The sequence below is a fragment of the Simochromis diagramma genome, unplaced genomic scaffold (assembly GCF_900408965.1).
Source record: "Simochromis diagramma unplaced genomic scaffold, fSimDia1.1 OVJJ01000205.1, whole genome shotgun sequence".
NCBI lineage: Eukaryota > Metazoa > Chordata > Actinopteri > Cichliformes > Cichlidae > Simochromis > Simochromis diagramma.
In genome coordinates this window covers 11,230,172-11,251,555 of record NW_024386782.1, presented here as the reverse complement: position 1 = coordinate 11,251,555, position 21,384 = coordinate 11,230,172, and the positions used below count along the sequence as shown (strand labels likewise).

General features: G+C 39.1%; 1 protein-coding gene across 1 annotated transcript in view; it reads right to left on the bottom strand.

Annotated features, from left to right (window-relative positions):
* The window catches only part of LOC120727497 (collagen alpha-4(IV) chain-like), a 25,381-nt gene extending 3,997 nt beyond the window's left edge, over positions 1-21,384 (bottom strand). The window contains exons 1-40 of the mRNA XM_040021789.1: positions 21,176-21,384; positions 20,899-20,985; positions 20,331-20,373; positions 17,609-17,680; positions 17,112-17,246; positions 15,829-15,873; positions 15,021-15,137; positions 14,329-14,394; positions 14,172-14,207; positions 13,943-14,005; positions 13,813-13,848; positions 13,666-13,707; positions 11,440-11,523; positions 11,182-11,226; positions 11,027-11,098; positions 10,890-10,934; positions 10,757-10,810; positions 10,373-10,436; positions 9,260-9,358; positions 8,851-9,003; positions 8,658-8,666; positions 8,467-8,556; positions 8,105-8,256; positions 7,950-8,022; positions 7,672-7,778; positions 7,348-7,531; positions 7,187-7,258; positions 6,852-6,959; positions 6,475-6,693; positions 6,155-6,319; positions 5,255-5,422; positions 4,906-5,049; positions 3,901-4,011; positions 3,613-3,791; positions 1,992-2,055; positions 1,687-1,761; positions 1,417-1,524; positions 858-965; positions 513-584; positions 164-292 (exon numbers count right to left, since the gene is read on the bottom strand). Coding sequence (XP_039877723.1) covers positions 164-292; positions 513-584; positions 858-965; positions 1,417-1,524; positions 1,687-1,761; positions 1,992-2,055; positions 3,613-3,791; positions 3,901-4,011; positions 4,906-5,049; positions 5,255-5,422; positions 6,155-6,319; positions 6,475-6,693; positions 6,852-6,959; positions 7,187-7,258; positions 7,348-7,531; positions 7,672-7,778; positions 7,950-8,022; positions 8,105-8,256; positions 8,467-8,556; positions 8,658-8,666; positions 8,851-9,003; positions 9,260-9,358; positions 10,373-10,436; positions 10,757-10,810; positions 10,890-10,934; positions 11,027-11,098; positions 11,182-11,226; positions 11,440-11,523; positions 13,666-13,707; positions 13,813-13,848; positions 13,943-14,005; positions 14,172-14,207; positions 14,329-14,394; positions 15,021-15,137; positions 15,829-15,873; positions 17,112-17,246; positions 17,609-17,680; positions 20,331-20,373; positions 20,899-20,939 — 3,649 coding nt within the window. The 5' untranslated portion in view covers positions 20,940-20,985; positions 21,176-21,384. The remainder of the gene's footprint in view (positions 1-163; positions 293-512; positions 585-857; positions 966-1,416; positions 1,525-1,686; positions 1,762-1,991; positions 2,056-3,612; positions 3,792-3,900; positions 4,012-4,905; positions 5,050-5,254; positions 5,423-6,154; positions 6,320-6,474; positions 6,694-6,851; positions 6,960-7,186; positions 7,259-7,347; positions 7,532-7,671; positions 7,779-7,949; positions 8,023-8,104; positions 8,257-8,466; positions 8,557-8,657; positions 8,667-8,850; positions 9,004-9,259; positions 9,359-10,372; positions 10,437-10,756; positions 10,811-10,889; positions 10,935-11,026; positions 11,099-11,181; positions 11,227-11,439; positions 11,524-13,665; positions 13,708-13,812; positions 13,849-13,942; positions 14,006-14,171; positions 14,208-14,328; positions 14,395-15,020; positions 15,138-15,828; positions 15,874-17,111; positions 17,247-17,608; positions 17,681-20,330; positions 20,374-20,898; positions 20,986-21,175) is intronic.

Sequence of the window (21,384 nt, the reverse complement as noted above, 5' to 3'; positions counted from 1 at the left end):
GTTACTTTCAGTTGCTCCCTTATTCAATAGGGGTCACCATAGTAGCATAGTCGCTCTGCATGTTTGATTTGACAGTTTTTGTGCCAGATGCTCTTCCTGGCACAACCTGACACAAAATTGTATCTAGTGCAGACAGTACTGTTACAAATAAAAGTCATGATACCTGGATTCCCTGGTGGGCCCCTTTGGCCTTTAGTCCCAGGAATAGTAGTTCCTGGAGGTCCTTGGTAGCCCCTGGCCCCTTTGACTCCTGGAAAACCATCTGGTCCTCGAGGGCCAGGGATATCTATGCCTGTATTATAAGTGAGTACATATAAAACATAGTATCACATTGTAATGTGCTCACATTTGATTGTGTATCAAGAAAAACAATTTAAAAATTAGCAACGACACATATTATTACTAATTGTAACAATAAATAATGTGCTATACGACTGGCACCCAACTGCGACAAAATTCCTACAGTCCTAAAAGACATAGAAAAGGAATAATATCATATAATGCTCTCTTACCACTTGCCCCCTTCATCCCTTTTGGACCTGTAAGCCCATACAGTCCATCTAGACCTGGTGGTCCAGGGGGCCCTAACATAACAAGCACAGTGTGATGATGTGTAAACTGTCTTGTTTGGTCCTATGATTGCAAAATCATGCTTCTTGTTTCAGTTTTTTTTCCATCTTGTATTCTATTATTACATATAATTAATTATTATATGATATATTATGCTATATGATCAAAAAAATAAATGAAGAAAGCAAATCTGTTCATAATGTTCATAACCCTTTTAATGTTTTACTTCATTATTAAACAATATGAACACATCTAAACTCTTGGATTGAGACAATTATGTATTAAACCTGGGGGCCCATATCGGCCAGGGGGGCCTGGTAGTCCCATACTTCCTTGATCACTGGGAAAACCTGGAAGACCTGGATGGCCTTGTGGACCACGGGGTCCAGGGGAACCTGTACGTATACATAGGTATACACAAAAGAGCTCAAACAAGCATTCATATATAGGAAACAAATCAATGTTATTTGAGGGAATAAAACCAAGTGTCAAATTGAAGAAACTGATTATTATTGTAGATTAAATTAATGTTAAAGGAGCTAAATTTAAATCCAGATTAAATTATTTTAAATTAAATACACTCAAAGATTTTATACAACTGAATCCAGTTTCTGGCTGACACATTACATATTTATAATATTTTATGTGAGAACAAAATTGAAATGGTTACTTGCACAGAATTATTTTTTCCCTTTAATGATGGAGAAAAAGAAGCTAAGGACAAGGGGAAATTTATTTTTCTCCTGAATCAAACTATGAATAAGGTAAACATTGGAAACATCAGTTTATTAATTGTGCTGCTGAAGTACATCCCGAAAGTTCTAAAATCAAACCTATAGGGATCACCTGGTCTTCCTTGTATTCCTCGTTCTCCTGGAATGCCTGATGGTCCTGGTCGTCCTGGGTTTCCTCTGGGTCCCAGATCACCTGGGTCTCCTGGTATCCCTCGAGGTGCTAAAGAAATTATCAGCTTTTTCTGGTTTTGTATGCAAACTTTATTTAGCCAATGAAACTACCATATATCTTGTAGGATAAGTTTTTTGTTTTGTTTTTTTAAGATTTGGTAAAAATTGTTTTTTTGGCGGTGGGGGGGCTTGAAAAATAACTTTAATTTACCACTGAAGCCATTCTCTCCTGGGATGCCTCTGGGTCCAGGTGGACCTGGTTGTCCATAAGATGGTCCTGGATCACCTGGAAGAGATTTGGATAACTGAATAAATACATAACAAAATGAGACTGTACTGAGAGACTGGGCTACATTCTTGACCATATTTGCAGTGACAATGTACTTAAATCTTTTTTTTTTTTTTTTATTGCACTGATTCTGCATTTTTTACCGAGGTTTCTACATAAAATTCCCACTGTTTGTAGCTAAATTAAATCAGCTATTTAGTATGTTTTAATAAAAAATGCATAATTACCCTTGGCACCAGGAAATCCTTGTCTCCCTGGAATACCTGAATATCCCACAAGCCCTGGATCTCCCTATAACATACATCAATACAATCCAATAATTTAACACCAGCATTTGTAAGTCTGAATAATTCCACTTAAAAACGCACAATATTTAAATCCTTCAAGCTCGGGTCCTCTACCAGAGGCCTGGGAGCTTGAGGGTCCTTCGCAGTATCTTAGCCGTTCCTAGGACTGCGCTCTTCTGGACAGAGATCTCCGATGTTGTTCCTGGGATCGGCTGGAGCCACTCGCCTAGCTTGGGAGTCACTGCACCTAGTGCTCAAATACCACGGGGACCACTATTACCTTCATCCTCCACATCTTCTCCAGCTCTTCTCTGAGCCCTTGGTATTTCTCAAGTTTCTCGTGTTCCTTCTTCCTGATGTTGCTGTCATTCAGAACCGCTACATCAATCACTACGGCCGTCTTCTTCCGTTTGTCTACCACCACTATGTCCGGTTGGTTAGCCACCACTATTTTGTCCGTCTGTATCTGGAAGTCCCACAGGATCTTAGCTCGGTCATTCTCCTCCACCCTTTGGGGTGTCTCCAATATTGACCTCAGGACTTCCAGGCAGACAGATGTTTCTGTATACTATGCCGGCCACTTGATAATGGCGTTCCATGTATGCCCTGCCAGCTAGCATCTCGCACCTTGCTGTTATGTGCTGGATTGTCTCAGGGGCATCTTTACAAAGACTGCACCTGGGGTCTTGCCTGGTGTGATAGACCCCAGCCTCTTTGGATCTTGTGCTCAGAGCTTGTTCCTGTGCTGCCATGATTAGTGCCTCTATGCTGTCTTTCAGTCCAGCTTTGTCCAGCCACTGGTACAGGAGGTGGCTGACAGCTGCTCCATTCCGTAGTCGGTATGCGTAGCCAGTCTTGTCAGTCATCTCACTGAGGGGGTCCAGGCCTATGCAGAACAGCAGTGGGGACAGAGCATCTCCTTGGTAGATCCCGCACTTGACGGTGACTTCTGCTATTGGCTTTGGCCTCTAGTGTTGTCCGCCACATCCCCATCGAGTTCCTGATGAAGGCTCTCTCTCTCTCTCTCTCTCTCTCTCTCGCTATACATCAGTGCTATAATACTAGAATATAGTATTATATTATAATAATATACATTAGTGTAAGTATACACTAATATATTATATATTAGCGTATACTTACCTATTAGTAATTTTTTAAAGTTGTATTTCACAGGAGAGAGCCTGTGTTAAAAGATTGAAGAAAACTATTCAAATTCTCTTTAAATTTAAGCATACATTCTTTGTGTTTATTCTGCATTTACTTCATTATATTCATTATATTGCATAAATGTCTGTTACAAACTTGTAATTGCAACCAGGCTATTGATCAAGTAATTGCAATTAATCGCAATTAATTACAGAAAATTGTGAGATTGAGTTAATTTTTTGAATCTATTGACAGCACTAATACATACATATATATATTTACACTGCTGTGATCAAAATATGCAGACAATAACTTCACAGTATTGGTGCAGGGTCTCTACCTCACTGTACAAAATGCCTAGAGGTTACTGCTATGATTTGACGCTACATAAATTAAATTGAATTGACTTGAGTACCCGATCTCCATCATTCCCAGGATACCCTCTGGGACCAATGAAACCTTTATTCCCAGGGTCTCCATGAGGTCCTGCTCTTCCTGACCTGCCTGGAACTCCAGGGATACCCTTAATTCCTGGTGGACCAGGCAATCCATCAGGTCCAGAGTCACCTGGCATTCCCCATGTGCCCTTTGAACCTATAAATTACATCACAAATTGCTAATTGTTTAGTTTTGCACCGTCTATCACTGTCCATCTATACAGTCTTTCTAAAGACTTATGCAGGTTAAATTAAAACTCCATTACCTTGAAGTCCAGGCGCGCCAGGTAGCCCCATCCTTCCTGGATGACCCAGTGGACCTTTCCTTATATTCACTGGACTTGTCACTCCTGGATCTCCAGGGTCTCCCCGTAAACCTGAATAGACAACAGAAATGAAATGCTTGTCATTTTCTTCCATAAAGTACACAAGAAGTGAGAGAAAATAACTTAAAGAAAAAGACTACATTTGGTACTTCCAAGTGTCTTTACCTTACAATAAAAAGGACCTTGAGGCAACTACTGTTGTGATTTGGCACTATATAGATAAAAGTGAATTAAATTATCTGATCATTGTTGTGAACAGGAGCCACAAGCACATCAGAGTAGATTAAACATACAAAAATAGGTATTTTGATATTAGCCATAACTCTCAACTCACAAACCTCTGACCATCGCATTTAAATCTCAGAAAACAAAAAAAACAGAAGAGAAATCAAGCTTCTCTAGACTAATAAAACAACGATAATAGTAAGCAAAGAAAAGTTGAGAATAATTATTTGAACCCAACAGAGAAGACAGCTTCCCATTATTACACTCCACTCCATCTTAAAAGTTTGCCTAGTGCCTGATTTCTGTGTTTTCCTTTACATACAGTCAGATATTTCCACCATTTGTCAGAAATGGTACAATACAACCTGGTCAAGGCTCCAACAGGAAACTGTGCTATATTTAGTATATATTTATTCCTAATGGCTGCATTTTTAAATTTACTAAACAGAAAAATTTCTTGCAAACCAAATTCCTTTAGAGGTTCTTCACTCGTAAGAATATGTGTGTTTTGCTTGTCGTAGACTTGTCTAGAGTTTGAATAGTACAGGTACATAGTTCAATACATTTGATTATTTCAACTAATAATAATAATAATAATAATAATAATAATAATAATAATAATAATAATAATATATTATTATAAATAAAGAACAAAAGGCTAAGATACCCACAAGTTTAGGTTAGGAAAATAAGAGAGACACGACACATTTACAGACTTACCTTTATTACCATCTGGTCCTGGATACCCTGGGGAACCTGGGCGGCCATTAAGGCCCCTTTCACCCTGTTTACCTCTCGGTCCAGGAGGTCCAGGGCGACCTGGAAAAACTCTGGCTCCAGCCCTGCCAGGATACCCCCTTTCACCTATAGAAATTGAACAGAAAACCTTGCTTTAATCAGCACACTGAGGTTCACAGATTTAATTAAGCATGCTGCTTACCAGCTAGCTGTTGAATGTATAAGTGATGGGCTATTAAGTTAAACAAACTGGATTTTGGAAACTGAATGGAATTACCTGTTGAATTTTATAGGTTTTAAATAATTATCCAATAAGATACCATCGGCTGACCTTTCTGTCCTGGCCACCCATCGGTTCCAGGATCTCCTGGGAGGCCAGTGGAGCCTGTTGGTCCAGCTGCTCCTGGTAAACCAGGAGGACCCTGAACACCTTTTGATCCTTTCCATCCATGTCCAGGTGGACCAATATCGCCTCTCAGACCTATCTGCCCAGTGTTTCCTATTCAACGTCATAAAATTCAGTGACAAAATATAGGGTTAGATGACATGGATAAATGAGCATGAATATACTCATATATTGACACAGAAGTTGATTGACTGTTCCTCCTTATGTATGGACATACTGGCCACCAGAGGTCAGTGTTGTTATTTCATAGATTAGCAACTTATGAACATTAAAAATTAAAAGATGAAACAAGTATTAAAATTAGTGTTACTCCATGTTTATTTATATATTACAGTCCACAAACTGCAGCTATTTGTCTTTGACGTGTCGATATAAAATATATGATCAGTTTTATATCACACAGAGAATATATTTTGTATTTATATTTTTTGTTGTTATTGAAATTTATATCAATAAGGAAACTAGATAAATAATCATTATTAACATATGGAGCAGAAATGGGATTTGTACTTCATCCAACTTCTTTTCTAGTGAAACTAAACAGATGCGAAGCAATTTTGCATTGTCCTGTATTTTGCTTTACTTTTCTACTTTTACTAAATACGTTTTTGCAAACTGTTTATATGCTCAAAAACAAAACAAATATACTATTTATCGTGACAATAGTGTGGGATATTCATGTTGATATGAAAATTGAAGTACTCAGTGTAAACAAATGTAAAGTTTTAAATTGTACTTGTATTTGTAAAGCTGTCGAAGATAAGGTAGATATGAATAAAAAGACGTGACTATCCATGATTTGGGGTATAGCTGCAGTTTGCTCACCTGGTATTCCCCTCACTCCAGGATTTCCTGGAGGTCCTGGGGGTCCGGGTAGGCCGATGAGTTCGCACTGTGAGCACGGTGGGCCTATTGGTCCAGGGACTCCGGGGTCACCATCGACCCCTGGCTCTCCTTTATAGCCTGGTTGTCCAGGTTGGCCTTGTGGGCCTGTAATTGCAAAAGACCAACAGTCAACTAATCTAAATGTACAGAACTAATGCAAAGCACATTGTTTTTGTTCTGTTCTTTTGAATATTATTGTAATACAGGCCATGAATCCCATTTGTTAGAGATTTGTTTGAGTTCAGATAAGTTAATCTTACCTGGTATTCCTGGGTTTCCAGGAATTCCACGGAGTCCTTTATAGCCTATACTCCCAGGAGGGCCAGGTATGCCAGTTGTACCTGGCCTGGTTGGGAGGACATCTCCTGGAGGCCCTTTCCTACCTGGTGGTCCAGGAAAACCAGGAAGGCCAGGAAGGCCTTCTAGACTAATTCCCCTGGAACCTGGTTCACCTGGTTCACCAATTAAACCTGGAGGTCCTTTTATAATTAAGAAAGATTTATAAGCATTAAAAAACAACTCTTTTTTTTTTTTTTTTTTCTTTTTTAGAATTAATAGATATAAGGAATATTCCCTACTATATGAATAACTGATGGTCCACAAGCTTCAACAAATGCTCTGTTTTTACAGCCATTACCTGGTGGTCCAGTCCCCTGAGCTCCACCATCATCTCCCTTCATGCCTTTAGTGCCTGGATATCCTGGCTCTCCGGGAGGGCCATTGCTCCCTGGCTGACCTGGAATCCCTATAAGAGGCCAAAAAAATAAAACAAAACAAATCACTTGTAGTAGTAACTGTAGGGTCCATTCTGTGTAACTTTGAAAATAATGAAGTAACAAGCTTTATAAATAGAAAGCACTAAACAATTTATTAATGCCATTTTTTTTAAATCTAGATTTCTGATTAAATTTAGTATTCCAGATGAAACATGTGAACATTTTTAAATAAATAATTAGCACCTGCAAGACTTACCTGGTGAACCTGGCTCACCCTTTGGACCAGGGGTACCAATCTCACCTTCAGGACAGCATCTCTGTGTTTCTCCTGTATTCAAATACAGCTTTTTGTGGTTTGTTTGTTTGTTTTTAAATCCCATGACACTTTTCTTAATGACAAATCGTGAGAAACCTGACCTGGAGGTCCTGGTCGTCCAGGAATTCCTGGTATGCCAGTATGTCCCTGATTTCCTTTAGGTCCTTGTTCTCCCTTGGGGCCTTGTAAACCATCACCCGGGGGACCTGCTTGTCCAGGAAATCCTTTAGGTCCAGGAAGACCTGGGTAACCTTTAGGACCAGGTAATCCTGTATAACCATCACCCTGAAAAAACACAACATGATCAAAAGTGTAGAAAAGAGTATCAAAGTGGATCATTTTTACATATGCAGTGTCTTTGAGCAGAGACCTTTAAAAGATTTGTCACATGATGCACAATACTGGACTTTAATATATAGACTCACTGGTGGCCCGGGTTCTCCCACAATGCCATCTCGTCCATCCTGTCCTGGCCCACCTGCTCTTCCATGAGGACCACCATATCCTGGGTCACCTATGTCACCCTTGGCACCTTCAAGTAACAAAAGCAACCAATAGAGATTTGGCTTTAAACACTCCAGAAAAACAAATACAGTCTGTATCTAATTTAAAGGTATAGTACTATTACACAGTCTTTGCCTAATCCAATGTGCAGTGGTTGCCATCGTAACTGAACCAATTTAAATTTTTGAGAGGCGCTCACCTTTTACACCTACTGCAAAAGCATCACCCTTTTCTCCTTTTTGTCCCTTTAAACCAGAAAATCCTTGAAAGCCCTGCAAGCACACATAATTGTGGGAATAACAAAAATAACACAAAAGACATTTATTTGCACAGTTTTAGTCCCACTGTTCTTACTTGTGGTCCTTGAGAACCCTCATCTCCTTTCAGACCTGGGTCCCCTCTTGGTCCTTGAGTTCCAGGTAATCCTGGCGGGCCTGGATAACCAGGTGGACCATGAGACCCTGGGCTCCCACTGCCAGAGATACATTCACAAATCCCTGGACAACCTATAGAAGACAAAAATAACAAAATTTGGTTGAATTTAAATTTAGTCCCCAGACCTGCTTATAGAGACTCACACAGATGTTTATATTGAGAAATGAATCACTGACGCTCGTCTTCCACCACATGTTGCTTGTGAATTCAACATCAGTATTCACAAAGAAGAACAGAGTCTTGGCTTATATGATTAATGCAAACAAACAGCCACAGTTCACCTTTAATTCCCTTGAGCCCTTTGTTTCCAGTAGATCCACTGGGTCCAGGATCACCAGGGTCCCCAGGGTCACCGCGCTCACAGTAGTAGTCTTTGAGATTAGTTGAAAATAAGTTATTCATAAATTAAAAATTATATTAAATTTAAAAAAGGTTTTAATTTTTTAGATAAAATATAATTTAAAAAAATTACCTCCACAGCCTAATCCAATCCAATCCGGCACGTACAGAGACATACAAACCAGAAGTTAAGTCATCATTAAAGTGATCACATATAAAAAGTGATGACAATCCAAGTAATAAAATAAATACATCAGTGAGATTAACTTCTGCACATATGAAAGTCTTGTCCTGTGTATTATATACGAAGAGCAGAGAGAGCATACCTGGGGGGCCTGGAGGGCCTGTGGCCCCTTTAGGTCCCGGGAGTCCTTTAGCTCCCTTGGGTACTGTAATGGAATAGTAATCATACTTTCCCGGCTCTCCTTTGTAGCCTTTAGGACCAGGGGGCCCTCGTGGACCAGGCAAACCCTGGCCCTCTATAAGGGTGTGAGATGAAAATGTAAAATTTAAAATGATATAGGATCAGTTTTCCAACTGTGAAAACACAGACCATCAGTAGCAGAGAGAATCTTTGATTACTGACAGTAATTTCCACAGCAACAGAGTATTTTAACAACTGTCAGGTTGCAAGAATTATCATAATTATTATGAGTGATATATACGGCACAAGTACTAAATCAAAATACACAAGGCTTCGCCATTAAAGAAAGGAAGCAAAGTCTAAAGTCTGACCTGCTAACCCTGGCGGGCCAGAGGGCCCAGGAATGCCCATGGACCCAGTGTCCCCCTGGAGTCCAGGTTGTCCTGGAAATCCACGGTCACCTTTAGCACCTGAAACATAAAGTAATTATTGTTTTACTATATATTAAGGTGAATCGGACTACACTAAGTTAAATCAGACTACAAACTAACCACCACCATGTTGGATTTTAAGTCCAGATGTGAGGAAAATGCAGATTTTCATTTAGACATGTTCAGGGGCTCAGAAGTAATTGGAGACATGCAGTTTCATGGCCAGGTGAGGCCTGTTTACTGATTACTTTGTGATCAAGGACGCAGAAAACAGACTTGGAGTTCATTCCAAGTCATTTCCTTTTCAGAAAGGCTCAAGTATTTAAAATATCATTAACTTGTCCAATTACCTTTGAGCATCTGAAGATGGAGAACTATATATATGAAAATGGTTAATGCTAATTTATTTGTCAAATCCCTTGAATAAAAGTATGAACTTTAATTCCATCTTAACCATCTGTTTTAAAGTCAGTGCCTCCGGTGTTGGATTTATGGACCTATTTGTATTTGAACCATAAATCTACAAGCAAAACAGTGACTTAAAGGCGTTTATTTAAAGTGATACTCTACATATATTGCTGTGTTATTTTATTATTTTAGTAAATATATAATCGCAGTGTAGTGTAGTTGTGACTGACATAATTCAAGCTGAAAACAAGCTGAAAGAAGCCCTTTCACAACCACCAGTATTCCCCCAGTGTGTAAGTGTAAATATCACACTGTACAGCTCCAGTGAACCACTTTATTTAAATCTGTATTTTGACAGTGATAAATAAAAGAATAGCAGAATAGCAGCTGTTGCAAACTATCAAAATATTGTTAGCTGCCTGTGCTACCCCTCACCCTCCTAGCAGATGCACCTATGCTATCAACTAAAAAATTCCTACATCACTTTGTTGTTGAGTTATCACATTCACAAAACTTGAGTGCTCCACCCAGCAGAGTGACAGAATTTTTTTTATTTATGAAACTAATATATTGTTACATTTTACATGTAAACAAAAACGGGGGAAAAATGTAGTAATAAGAGTACAGATGGAGCTGTGGTCTCACCTCTCACATGACTTCCATTAAGAAGGACTGTATCACCAGGGAGACCTGGATCTCCTGGGTAACCCTGTGTAAGATGGAAAGAATGGTTAGGAAAAGAAATGGCACCGATGTGCATTTTTTCTACAGGTGAGAAGACGGACCAAGGAATTTCATTGGAGTTTTACAGTTAGCAACCCTTTCCACTAAGTAACCACCAGATGTCAGTAATTCATTTACAGTCCTTCTCTAAATGTATAGCAAATATGCTAACCACGTGTCTCCTGAAGAAGCAACAACAGTGTCTATATCTATATCAAACCAAGCCTTTTAACTTTTCCTCCCAGTGGCATTCTGTTTTTCTTAAAATTGTAATACCGATTTCACTGATGTATAAACAAAAGTCACCTTTAGTCCAGTTCTTCCACTGATGCCTGGAAGTCCCCTCTGTCCTCGAGAACCCTGAAAATGTATTAATGTATTTAATATGAAAGAATGCCAAAGTATAGTAAGACATAATAACATCATATGTAAGCTGCACCTCAGGTCCTGCTAGTCCCTCCCTGCCAGGTAATCCTGGAGGACCCTACAGATGGAAAGAATGAGCTGAAAACGTTTTTATGTATATTCACTTGTCTTTGTCTAAGCGTATTGTCCAGTGTCATTTAAATCATTTACCCGAAATCCGACAAATCCGAGGACTCCTTGCTCTCCCTTCAATTCGTGAGGGTAGTAGTCGCCACTACCACCCTGGATAGGAAAAAACAATAATTGAGTTATTTGTTTTTCCTCTGAGACATGACTTCTAGGTACACAGGCATATCAAAACCCACCTTTAAGCCCTTTAGTCCACATGGGCCAGGAAAACCTTTGTCACCCTGGGAGAAAGACCAAAAAAAAAGATGAAATTATAAAACAAAAATCCAGATGGAAGAGTAGAGTTTGAACTGCAACTTGTAAATTAAATTAAAAAGCTGTATGGATGGGGAGACATGAAATGATCAAAAACATGGATTAATATTGTTGCATCTGCATAAAAATATATGAAGAAGTTAAAAATCAAATGCTTTAAGAAAAAAAAAAGGCTTCACCTTGCCTCCTTTTGGTGAAAGAAATTGTGGAGGATATTCTACAACTTCTTCTGGTCCTGGTGGGCCAGGCGGGCCCTGTTCGCCCTGTAACATGACATTTTTGAGGTATTTGACTGTCCATATACATCAAAATATACAGCATCATGAAAAAGCATTTTCCCTTTTCCTGATTTCTTAGTTTTTCGCATCATTTATAAAAGGAGAAAAGTAAAAAAAATATATATTGCCAAATACCTGACCGTGCCAGCCTTGGCAGGAAGAAATACAACCAAGTGTTCACAATAACTGGTAATGAGTCTTTCACATCAATGTGGAGAAATTTTGGCCCATTCTCATTTGCCAAATTGATTTGATTCAGCAACATTGGAGGGTTTTTGAGCATGAATGGATTCTTTAAAGTCATGCCAAAAGCCCTACATGTTGTTTTTTTTTATTGAACCATTCATAGTGGTGTTTTGCTGTATTTAATTGTCCTGTTGCATAACCTGATCATGCTTGACCTTCAGGGCACAAACTATGGCTGGACATTCTCCTTCAGGATTATCTGGTAGAATTCGTGGTTACATCAGTTACGGGAAGTAAACAAAGGTTCATAAGCAGCAAAGAAGACCCAGACCATCACACCATCACCACCATTTTTGGCCATGTCTCAGCAAGTGAAGCCTGCAGGTCTTTAGATGCTGTTCTGCAGTTGTTTGTGATCTCCTGGATGAGTCATTGATTCACTCATGGAGTAATTGTGGTACCCTGTCCACTCCTGGGAAGGTTCACCACTGTACAGGTTAATCTCTGTCTCTCTTCCACAGCATGTCTTTTATCCTGTCTTCCTTCTCTCACCCCAACGGGTTGCAGCAGATGGTCGCCCCTCCCTGAGCCTGGTTTTGCCGGAGGTTTCTTCCCGTTAAAAGGGAGTTTGTACTTCCCACTGTCGCCAAAGTGCTTGCTCATAGAGGGTCATATGATTGCTGAGTTTGACTTTGTTTCTTAGTTGTTCTTGAATTTCTTGGGGTTTTTTTTTTTTACCTTTTAGCCTACTTCACTTCATCAGGCAGGTTTAAGTAATTTCTTTATTCAGCAGGTCTGGCAGCAATCGTGTCTGGGTGTGTCTGTTCACTGTGTGGGAAGAAAACTTCTTTTTACATCGAAAAAACCCCTAAACGTCCAAGCAAGCACCAAATACGCTGCCGCTGGAATGTGAAATTCACAGAGAAACTGCGGTATCCTTCCACTGACCGCTGCAGCACACCTGCACCAGGGCAAACCTCCGCCTGCCCCACTCCTGCTATACAGGTGAAAATAGAGCAACCGGACCCCTGAGTCTTTGATTTTATTTATTTTCTGCTGTGTTTTACATGAAAGAGTGAGCGTAAACACAAAAAAATATTTTATTTTATATGCTGGAATATGCAGAAAATAGGTTTAAATGTTAAACAAATTTCTTCCAGTCAGAGAATGTTGCATATAATTTAATGTTTGCTTGATGCATAAAGTTAAAAGATTAAAACTAATAAAACAAGTTTTAAAAAGAGACTTTTTCATTTGATTACATTTTATATGATGGATTATGCAGAAAAAGTAGAATTGGGCTGAAAGATCTATCGCTTTATCACCTATTTAGGAGATAAATCATGTTTTTAAAAGTAACTAAGTTACTAATTACTTTTCAAAATAAGTAATCAGTAAAGGTGGTTAGCACTGTTGCCACACAGCAAGAAGGTCCTGAGTTCAATTCCACCAGCAGGCCAGGGTCTTTCTGTGTGGAGTTTGCATGTTCTCCCCGTGTTTGCGTGGGTTCTCCCCGGGTACTCCGGCTTCCTCTCACAGTCCAAAAATATGCAGTTAGGGGGGATAGGTTAATTGGTCAATCTAAATTCCCCATAGGTGTGAATCTGTGAGTGAATGTGAGTGCGAATGGTTGTCTGTGTCTCTATGTGTTAGCCCTGCGACAGACTGGCGACCTGTCCAGGGTGTACCCCGCCTCTTGCCCTGTGACAGCTGGGATAGGCTCCAGCGCCCCCCGTGACCCTGGAAAGGATAAGGGGAAGCGAATGGATGGATAATCAGTAAAGTAATGGGATTACATTTTTCGGGAAATAATCAGTAATTAGTTACCGATTACTTTTTCCAAGTAACTTGACCAACACTGGTGGCTAGTGAAACCAAATTCACATTCCAAAAAACGTGGTTAATGATAGATAATTCATGATTACCAAAAAGGTTTCTTACCTCATCACCTGCGTCACCTGTCAGTGATCTTCCAGGATCACCCTGCCCAATAACCAAAAGTGTAGTAAGTGTTGGCTTTGCATATGTGTATCTCCGTATAATAATTTTCAGCAAGCACTGTCAAATACTGTGAAGCTTATGACTCACTGTTTGTCCTCTCACACCTGCAGCTCCCTCTAAACCCTAAATGCACACAGATGCAAAAGTGACACTCAATGATATATGATACTGAAATAAAAGATGCATAAATATTTATCTATTTTTATGCATTTATTACCTGAGGGCCAGGAGGGCCAGGGGGACCACTGTAACCTTTAGGACCAATAAATCCTTGTCTTCCCTGTTTTAGGAAACCATGCAGTCATGTTAAAAATGCAGTGTTCGGGTAGCAGTTGGTATGAAGAGCACAATACGGAGAGAAAGTTTTAAGATATTTATTGCCTGCTTTAATTTTTGAAAGTGTTTCGCAGAGAATTGTTCAATTGTTCAAATTTAAAAAAACATACAGGAGGGCCAGGCTGTCCATCTCGCCCACGCTCACCCTGCAAATTAAAATAGAAAAGACAGAAAAAGAGGATAGCATTTTTACAGACAGGGTACATATATATTACAAATGATTCTGGAATGCATACAAAGAGGGGTGTTAACTGTAGGAGAACTTACAGGAACTCCCGGAAGTGCATCTAAATATGAAGCTTCTCCTTTATCTCCTTTAGGCCCAGGTAATCCCTGACAGAAACACAGTTAAAACTCATGATATATTTAATATTGTTACAATGGTCACCATTTTTACAAAGGAAACTGCCACAAATGGTCTTTTAGGCAGTTTAAAAAGAAGCAAGAAGAAAAGAAGAAGCAGCAACAAATTATGCGTATGTGTCATTGAGAGATATTGTCCAGGCAACAACTACTGGGTGATCATGTCATCATATAGCCTAAATATACATACTCTAAATACTCATTATTTTGAACATCAGTGTGCCTTCAATGGTAAGATGGTCTATAAGTGCATTATTTGAACAGTATGGGCAGATTGCTTTTGCTATTTAGAGCAACTAAGCGCTCTTATCTGTAGTTTAAATATATTTTCAAAGTAAAACAAAACTCTAGTCTTTCATCTAAATGCACACCCACCAAATCTTTACTGCCTCCCCCCCCTCCTTCTGTTTAAGTATCATACTACCACTTGTATTGTACTGAAAGGTAGTTGAGTGCAGAGATACCTAAAACATGTCCACTATGAGTAATGTAACTCTTTTTTTAAACCACTAATCAAATGTCTTCAAAGAAGATGGTGGAACATCTGAAGGTCTCGCCATTGAATGAACAATTTAAAACATGAGTATTCTACTTACCGGTGAGCCATGGAGGCCATCCAAACCAGGCAAACCGGGGATTCCCGGCCTACCTTGTGTCCCGTTACAACCATCTAATCCTGGCAACCCAGGCTCACCGCCTGCTCCGGGGTGACCCTGAGAAAAACAGCACAGTTGTGGTCACGTACAAACACAGAGTGTTGGAAATGACAGTTGTTGTCTTCCTCGTTAATTTAAAATGATATGTACATATCCTTTACAGCAGTGATACCTAAAGGCCACTATAACTATAATTATATAGTGGTGGATGACTAAGTAAACCAGCATACTGAAGATACAGCTTCAAGTTGTAGTGAAGAGAACCACACTGGCACCAGCAGTGTGTATTATATTTGTCCACTAGAGGGCATAACACATGAGCCTCCAATATTTTAACTGTAAGAATTGGGCAGTTACACAACTGCGGACACCATATTTTCACTGACAGACTGCCTGATATTGATTACTTCTTTGACACTGTAGAAAAATAAATGATCAGCACATAAGAGAAGTCCATCTATCCATTTTCTCAGCTGCCAATTCAATTCAGTGTCGAGGAGAGCTGGAGCCTATTCCAGCTGTTATCGGGAGAGAGGCCAGCTACATAGCTCATATTCACCCTTACAGCCAATTTAGAATCACAAGTTGACCTAACAAGCATTTCTTCTGTACCAAAAGAGGAAGCCAGGGTACCCTGAGGGTAAAAAGACACTTGCCTACTCACATGAAATTAGTTATTGCTGTCAGTATGAGATGTTTATTTTTTGACATTTGGAATTAAATCTATAAAAAACAGTAGTTTACTTACTGGTAAACCACTTCTACCAGGAAAACCAGGAGCACCAGTCTTTCCCTGTAATATAAAGACATTTATTGCAATAGCTATTCATTCATCCTTAGTCTCAAAAAATAAAGAGGAAATTCATCATTTAACATTTTTGGCATTATTTTGAACCCAGTGTTCAAAGGGTTGATGACAGTCTTTTCTGGCCTGTTTGCCTTCAGAACTACCTCAGTTCTTCATGGTATAGATTCAATAAGGTGCTGGAAACATACCAAAGACATTTTGGTCCATATTGACATGATAGCATCACACATGTGCTGCAGATTTGTTGGCTGCACATCCACAATGTAATCTCCAGTTCTACTACATCCTAAAGGTGCTCTACTCGATTGAAATCCAGTGACTGTAGAGACCATTTGTGCACAGTGAGCTTATAGTCATGATTAAGAAACCAGTGTTCAATGATTTGAGTTTTGTGATGTATTGTTTTACCCTGTTGGAAGCAGCCATCGGGGTAAACTGTGTTCTTAAAGGGATGAAAGTGCTCAACAGCAATATTCAGATAGGCTATGGTGTATTAACAATGGTCAGTTGGTACAAAAAGGCCAGGAAAATATCACACACACCATTACACCACCAGGAAACTAGAAAGTTGAGACAAGACAGGATGGATCCAAGTTTTCATGTTGTTTACACCAAATTCTGCTCCTACTGTCCAAATATTGCAACAGAAATCGAGAATTATCAGACCAGGCAACATTATTTTTTTCCAGTCTTCTCTCCATGTGAACCTGCGTGAATTGGAGCCTGTTTCCTGTTCTTAGCTGACACAAGTGGCATCTGGTGTGGTCTTCTGTTGCTGTGGATTTTAAATATGCATTCAGAAATGTTCTTCTTGGTTGTAATCAGTGGCTTCAAACAGTCTGACCACACTCCTTTGACCTTTGACACCAAGAAGGCATTTTTTTTCTCCTTTTTTGATTTTTCTTTGTAAACCCTAAAGATGGTTATGCAGGAAAAACCCAGAATATCAACAGCTTCTGAAACACTCAGACCAGTCCATCTGACATCAGTGATCATGCCATGCTCAAAAATATTTACATGCTTAAATGCAATGACTTGCTGCCATGTGATTGGCTAATTAGAACAGTAGGACAAAAGTACCTAATAAAATGACCACTGAATGTATCTCAGTAACCACTTTCAAGGTGAATATTTTTGAGCAGTAAATATAGAATTAGCAGTTGGTTTGATTTCATATATATATATATATATATATTCACACCAACATGGAAATGAACACTAACTTGACTCCCTTTAGGCCCCTCTGGGCCATGTGATCCAGCTGCTCCCTTCCTGCCTTTCTCTCCAGGAAGCCCTTCATGTCCCTGCAGTCCCATTAGTCCCCGTGGACCTTCCTGGCCTAGTCTACCAGGAGCGCCCTACAAAGCAAAAACACTGTTAAAATAACACTTTTTCCAGTGAAGATATTCATGGCTTGTATTTAGAATAACAACAATGCAGATCTCTGTGCGACTTAATTAAGTTTCACTCAATTGTTTTCTTTTTTGCCTGTTCTAGAGATATAATAATCATCATCATCATCATCATCATCATCATTATTATTATTATTATTATTATTATTATTATTAGAGAAACTAATGATTTGCTAAATCCACCCCAACAGTAAAGCATCCTGCATAGCAGTCCTGACAGACTAATGAAGACAAAAACCCTTTCAGTTTAAAAACCAAGTTAAGTTTCTGTTCCATTTCATAACGTTGTGAAGAGAAACAGTCCATACCCGTGCACCTTTGGCAGGAAGACACTGACATACAGAGCAGTCTCTACCTTGACACGGGGCCTCAGTGTTTCCCTGAAAAAAGAAAAGTAAAACAAACAAAACACAGGTGCTCGTAAGCATTAGAAGAGAACAGCAGGCTGATTATATTTGCTGATTCTCAGTCTTGAGAAAAAATATAGTTTCCTATAGAGACTGAACAGTGCAGATTAGAAAGCTTTACACATATCAGTGTGTTGGATGGCTAAATAAACCTGACCTTGATAAGAATTATTTTGTCTTGACATTCTACTGAAAACCTGTACTGAGTTCATACATCAGTGTGTGTGTGTGGGTGTGTGTGTGTGTGTGTGTGTGTGTGTGTGTGGGTGTGCATGTGTGCATGCGTGTGTGTGTGTGTGTCTTCTGGGAGTTTTGCACCGCAGAAATATCTGTGTTGAAAACATTAGTAATGTTTTCTCTAAGGCCACTAAATATTTACACTGGTGAAAATTAGTGAGACCCTTCTGCACATCTGTTGATAAACCTGTCCGCTTTAGATCTAAACTTCATGGGATGCGCCCCAACTTTCAGAAAATGAAGTGCAACAGTCATATTTTTAATAGGACAGTGGGGTTCAGTGTAATAACCAAATGCACTTTGTGGGAATAGAAAATGCTGGAATTTTTCTATTGCTACAGCTTTTCATAGCCATCAACAAGTTTCTACCATAATTCTGTCCAAATATTTCACCACTCTTCATGGAAGAATTGGTGGAGTCCATTTAAAATGGCTGGTTTCCTGGCACAGACTGAGCATTAAGGCTCCATCCAGCCTCTGAAGTGGAGGTGGTAACTGTCATTCTCACCACGTTACACTTAGGTGCAAACTGCTCTAGTGCAAAAGGGACCCTCAGGTACCCGTTGAGTGAATTCGAACCCCCAACCTTCTGATCACAGGGTAACCACGCTACCTACTGAGCTATTCCCGCCCCTACCACCTCCAGCCAACAAACACCACCAAAGTTAAAGTTTTCCATCACCTGTCTACTCTTAGAATTTCTGTCCAGTAAAATTATGAACAGAATCCGTGACAAAGGGCAGCCTTGGCAGAGTCCAACACCCACCAGAAATAAGTCTAACGTTGTCAGCAATGTGAACCATGCTCCTGTTGCAGTTGTACAGGGATTGAACGGCCTATAGCAACAAGCCAGACAGCTAATACTCCTGCAGCACCCCCCACAGTGGGCGCTACTCAAGGAGCATTGTTGAATACCTTCTCCAAGTCTTCAAAACACGTGTAGAGTGGTTTGGCAAACACGTACGCACACTCAAATATCATCAAGAGGATAAAGAGCTGGTTCTAGAAGCTTTTTGTTAGCTTTCGATATGTCTAGGATCATTTTCTTGTTGGACGACCTATTTGTGTTCAAATTCATTTCAAGTAGTAGTCCTCTTGTTTCATTGTTCCATCCACTTTGCGCAATGTGAAAGAAATCATTAAATGGACATCCATGTATGTCCATGATGAGTATATGTAAACTTCTGACCACAGCTATAACTGTTTGCTTGCCAATGGTGTCATATGTGAATAATGCTAAGTATTAAAACTCTGTGAATATTAAAGTTAAATTCTTTGTGCAAGAAAACACAAAGTGAGACATTTGAGAATGTCAAATGTGAAAGTTATTATTAGTAATTTTTAGTATTAAACACAAACTATTGGATAACAACATGGTCTTTTTACCACTCGCACACTTTTTTGGCAACAAAACCACCTGCCCTGTTCTGCTTGCTACAATAGTTGAGCCATGACTAAAAAAGATAAATAAATTATTAATTAAAATAAAAGGCTTTGACTTTGGTCAGTGAGTTAAAAGTATAGGAAAGCACAATGCTCAGCTTGGCTGCCTGGTTCAGAAAAAATATTGTGATACTTGGAAGTTGATCAGTTTATTTGTTTATTTTAAATTTGTTTAAATATATATATATTTTTTATCATTTGCATTTTCTCTATTTTATTATGATGTATTCTCTAAGTAGCTACTATAAACATACTGTGTATAGACAAAAAATAGGCAAAACAGGAACTCAACCAATACATTTGTCACGTCCAGTTTAGCATTTTGAAGTATTTGTGTGCAAAAGCCCATAGTATGCGGCTTAACATAAAGTACCAGGGATAAACAACATCAACAGATAAGGAGCTGAACAGTCTTCCAGGTGCAGTGAGATTCCCCTGCAAATACTTAACTTAAGAGTCTATCTGTTTGGTATGTTTGTATGCATAGCGACATACAGATTGTGATAAGCAATAACATGTTAAGTTCACTGAACAGCAGAGTCGGGGCTATGCTTATGTTACACTGATAAACTGAACATAAAACTACAGTCCTGGCTGCTCTAACAGTAGCAGTAGCACCGGCTGCATTAAGGAAAATGTAATTCAAGTGTGTTTAGCAAATTACATGAAAGAATTCATTCAAACCTGAGCCACTGTAGTTGGACTAAGCTCTGCAATGGATAGCTATCTAAAGCTAATGCTAATATTTTTAAAGTAAAATTAACATGTTTAAAAATGTGGCAACAAAAATTAATGAAATGTGATTTTCTTAAATTAAAATTCATTACTATTCATTACTCAATGTATAATTTATTCGCAATATAGTACTAGAACTTGGAGTAGATATGCTATGTATAATAGTTATGTTAAGTATGAATATAAATGTCTATAAAATAATTCTTACTGCCTTGAGCTGCTGCACAAAGAAGATGAGGGAAAGCATCCACCTGTTAAAACAAGAGTGTTAAAAGGTTAGCGCTTTTCTTTTTGAGCACCTACTGGATGCTATTACACAACTGTAAATGACCAAGAGAGAGACCCTTGTATGGAGTTTGATCTATGAGTCTGATATGTTCTGAGCAAATCTTTCCCACTCACTGTTATCACCTTGGTGTCCACTTAGTATTTGAAAGTGAAAGTATGTGCCTCTGTGCCTGCCTCAGAGCAGATCTTCTTTTTACTTCTAGTATACAAGCATACAGATGTTTGCATATTTGAATAAACAGGCCAGAAGTGTGCCTGTCTTCAGGTAAACACATTTACAGAGTTATTAATGTGAGTGTCATTGCTTACGTTCAGTCAAAGAGGTCTGAGTGGAATCTAAAGATAGCAAGGGTTAAGGACTATTTTTTTGATTCAGTCATAAAAATTAGCATTATTATCTGAATACTCTTACCAAAAAGCTAACATGTGCCTCATATTGATTTCAGCAAAAATATTGGTGTTATTAAAAATATTGGAGTGAGACGTACCAAAGAGCAAACAAAGTCCCAGGAGTAACCGAGGATTTCATCTCTCAAGTCCACTTCACAGCTGCTTGCTGGCCTCAGTGCTGCCACCTGTGGATTAAAACAAAAGAATGAAACAGCAAAAACACCCGTTAGGCAAAGGGCACTTTGTATGAAAGTGAGAGATAAGGTAGAAGATACAGAACATACAGTTATGACATTTAAAAAATGGGAACATGCAACTGATTAAGGATTTTTAAAAGACTAGTTCCACTATGCACAACAAGTATTCGCTACTCACCCAAATTCAGAGCCCAAAATTATTTTCATGAAGTTCATTTAGTTCTAGCCAAGTAGCTTAATCCCCAACTTGAGATTCCATCTTATCTCCTGTCCTCATGCCAGTAAAAAACCAAAGTGAGAAACATCCGCTGCAAGGACCAGCGAGAGTGAGATGAGAAGAGGCGTTTTGACTGGGAATAAACACAACAGAAAGTTCAGACCGCCTCT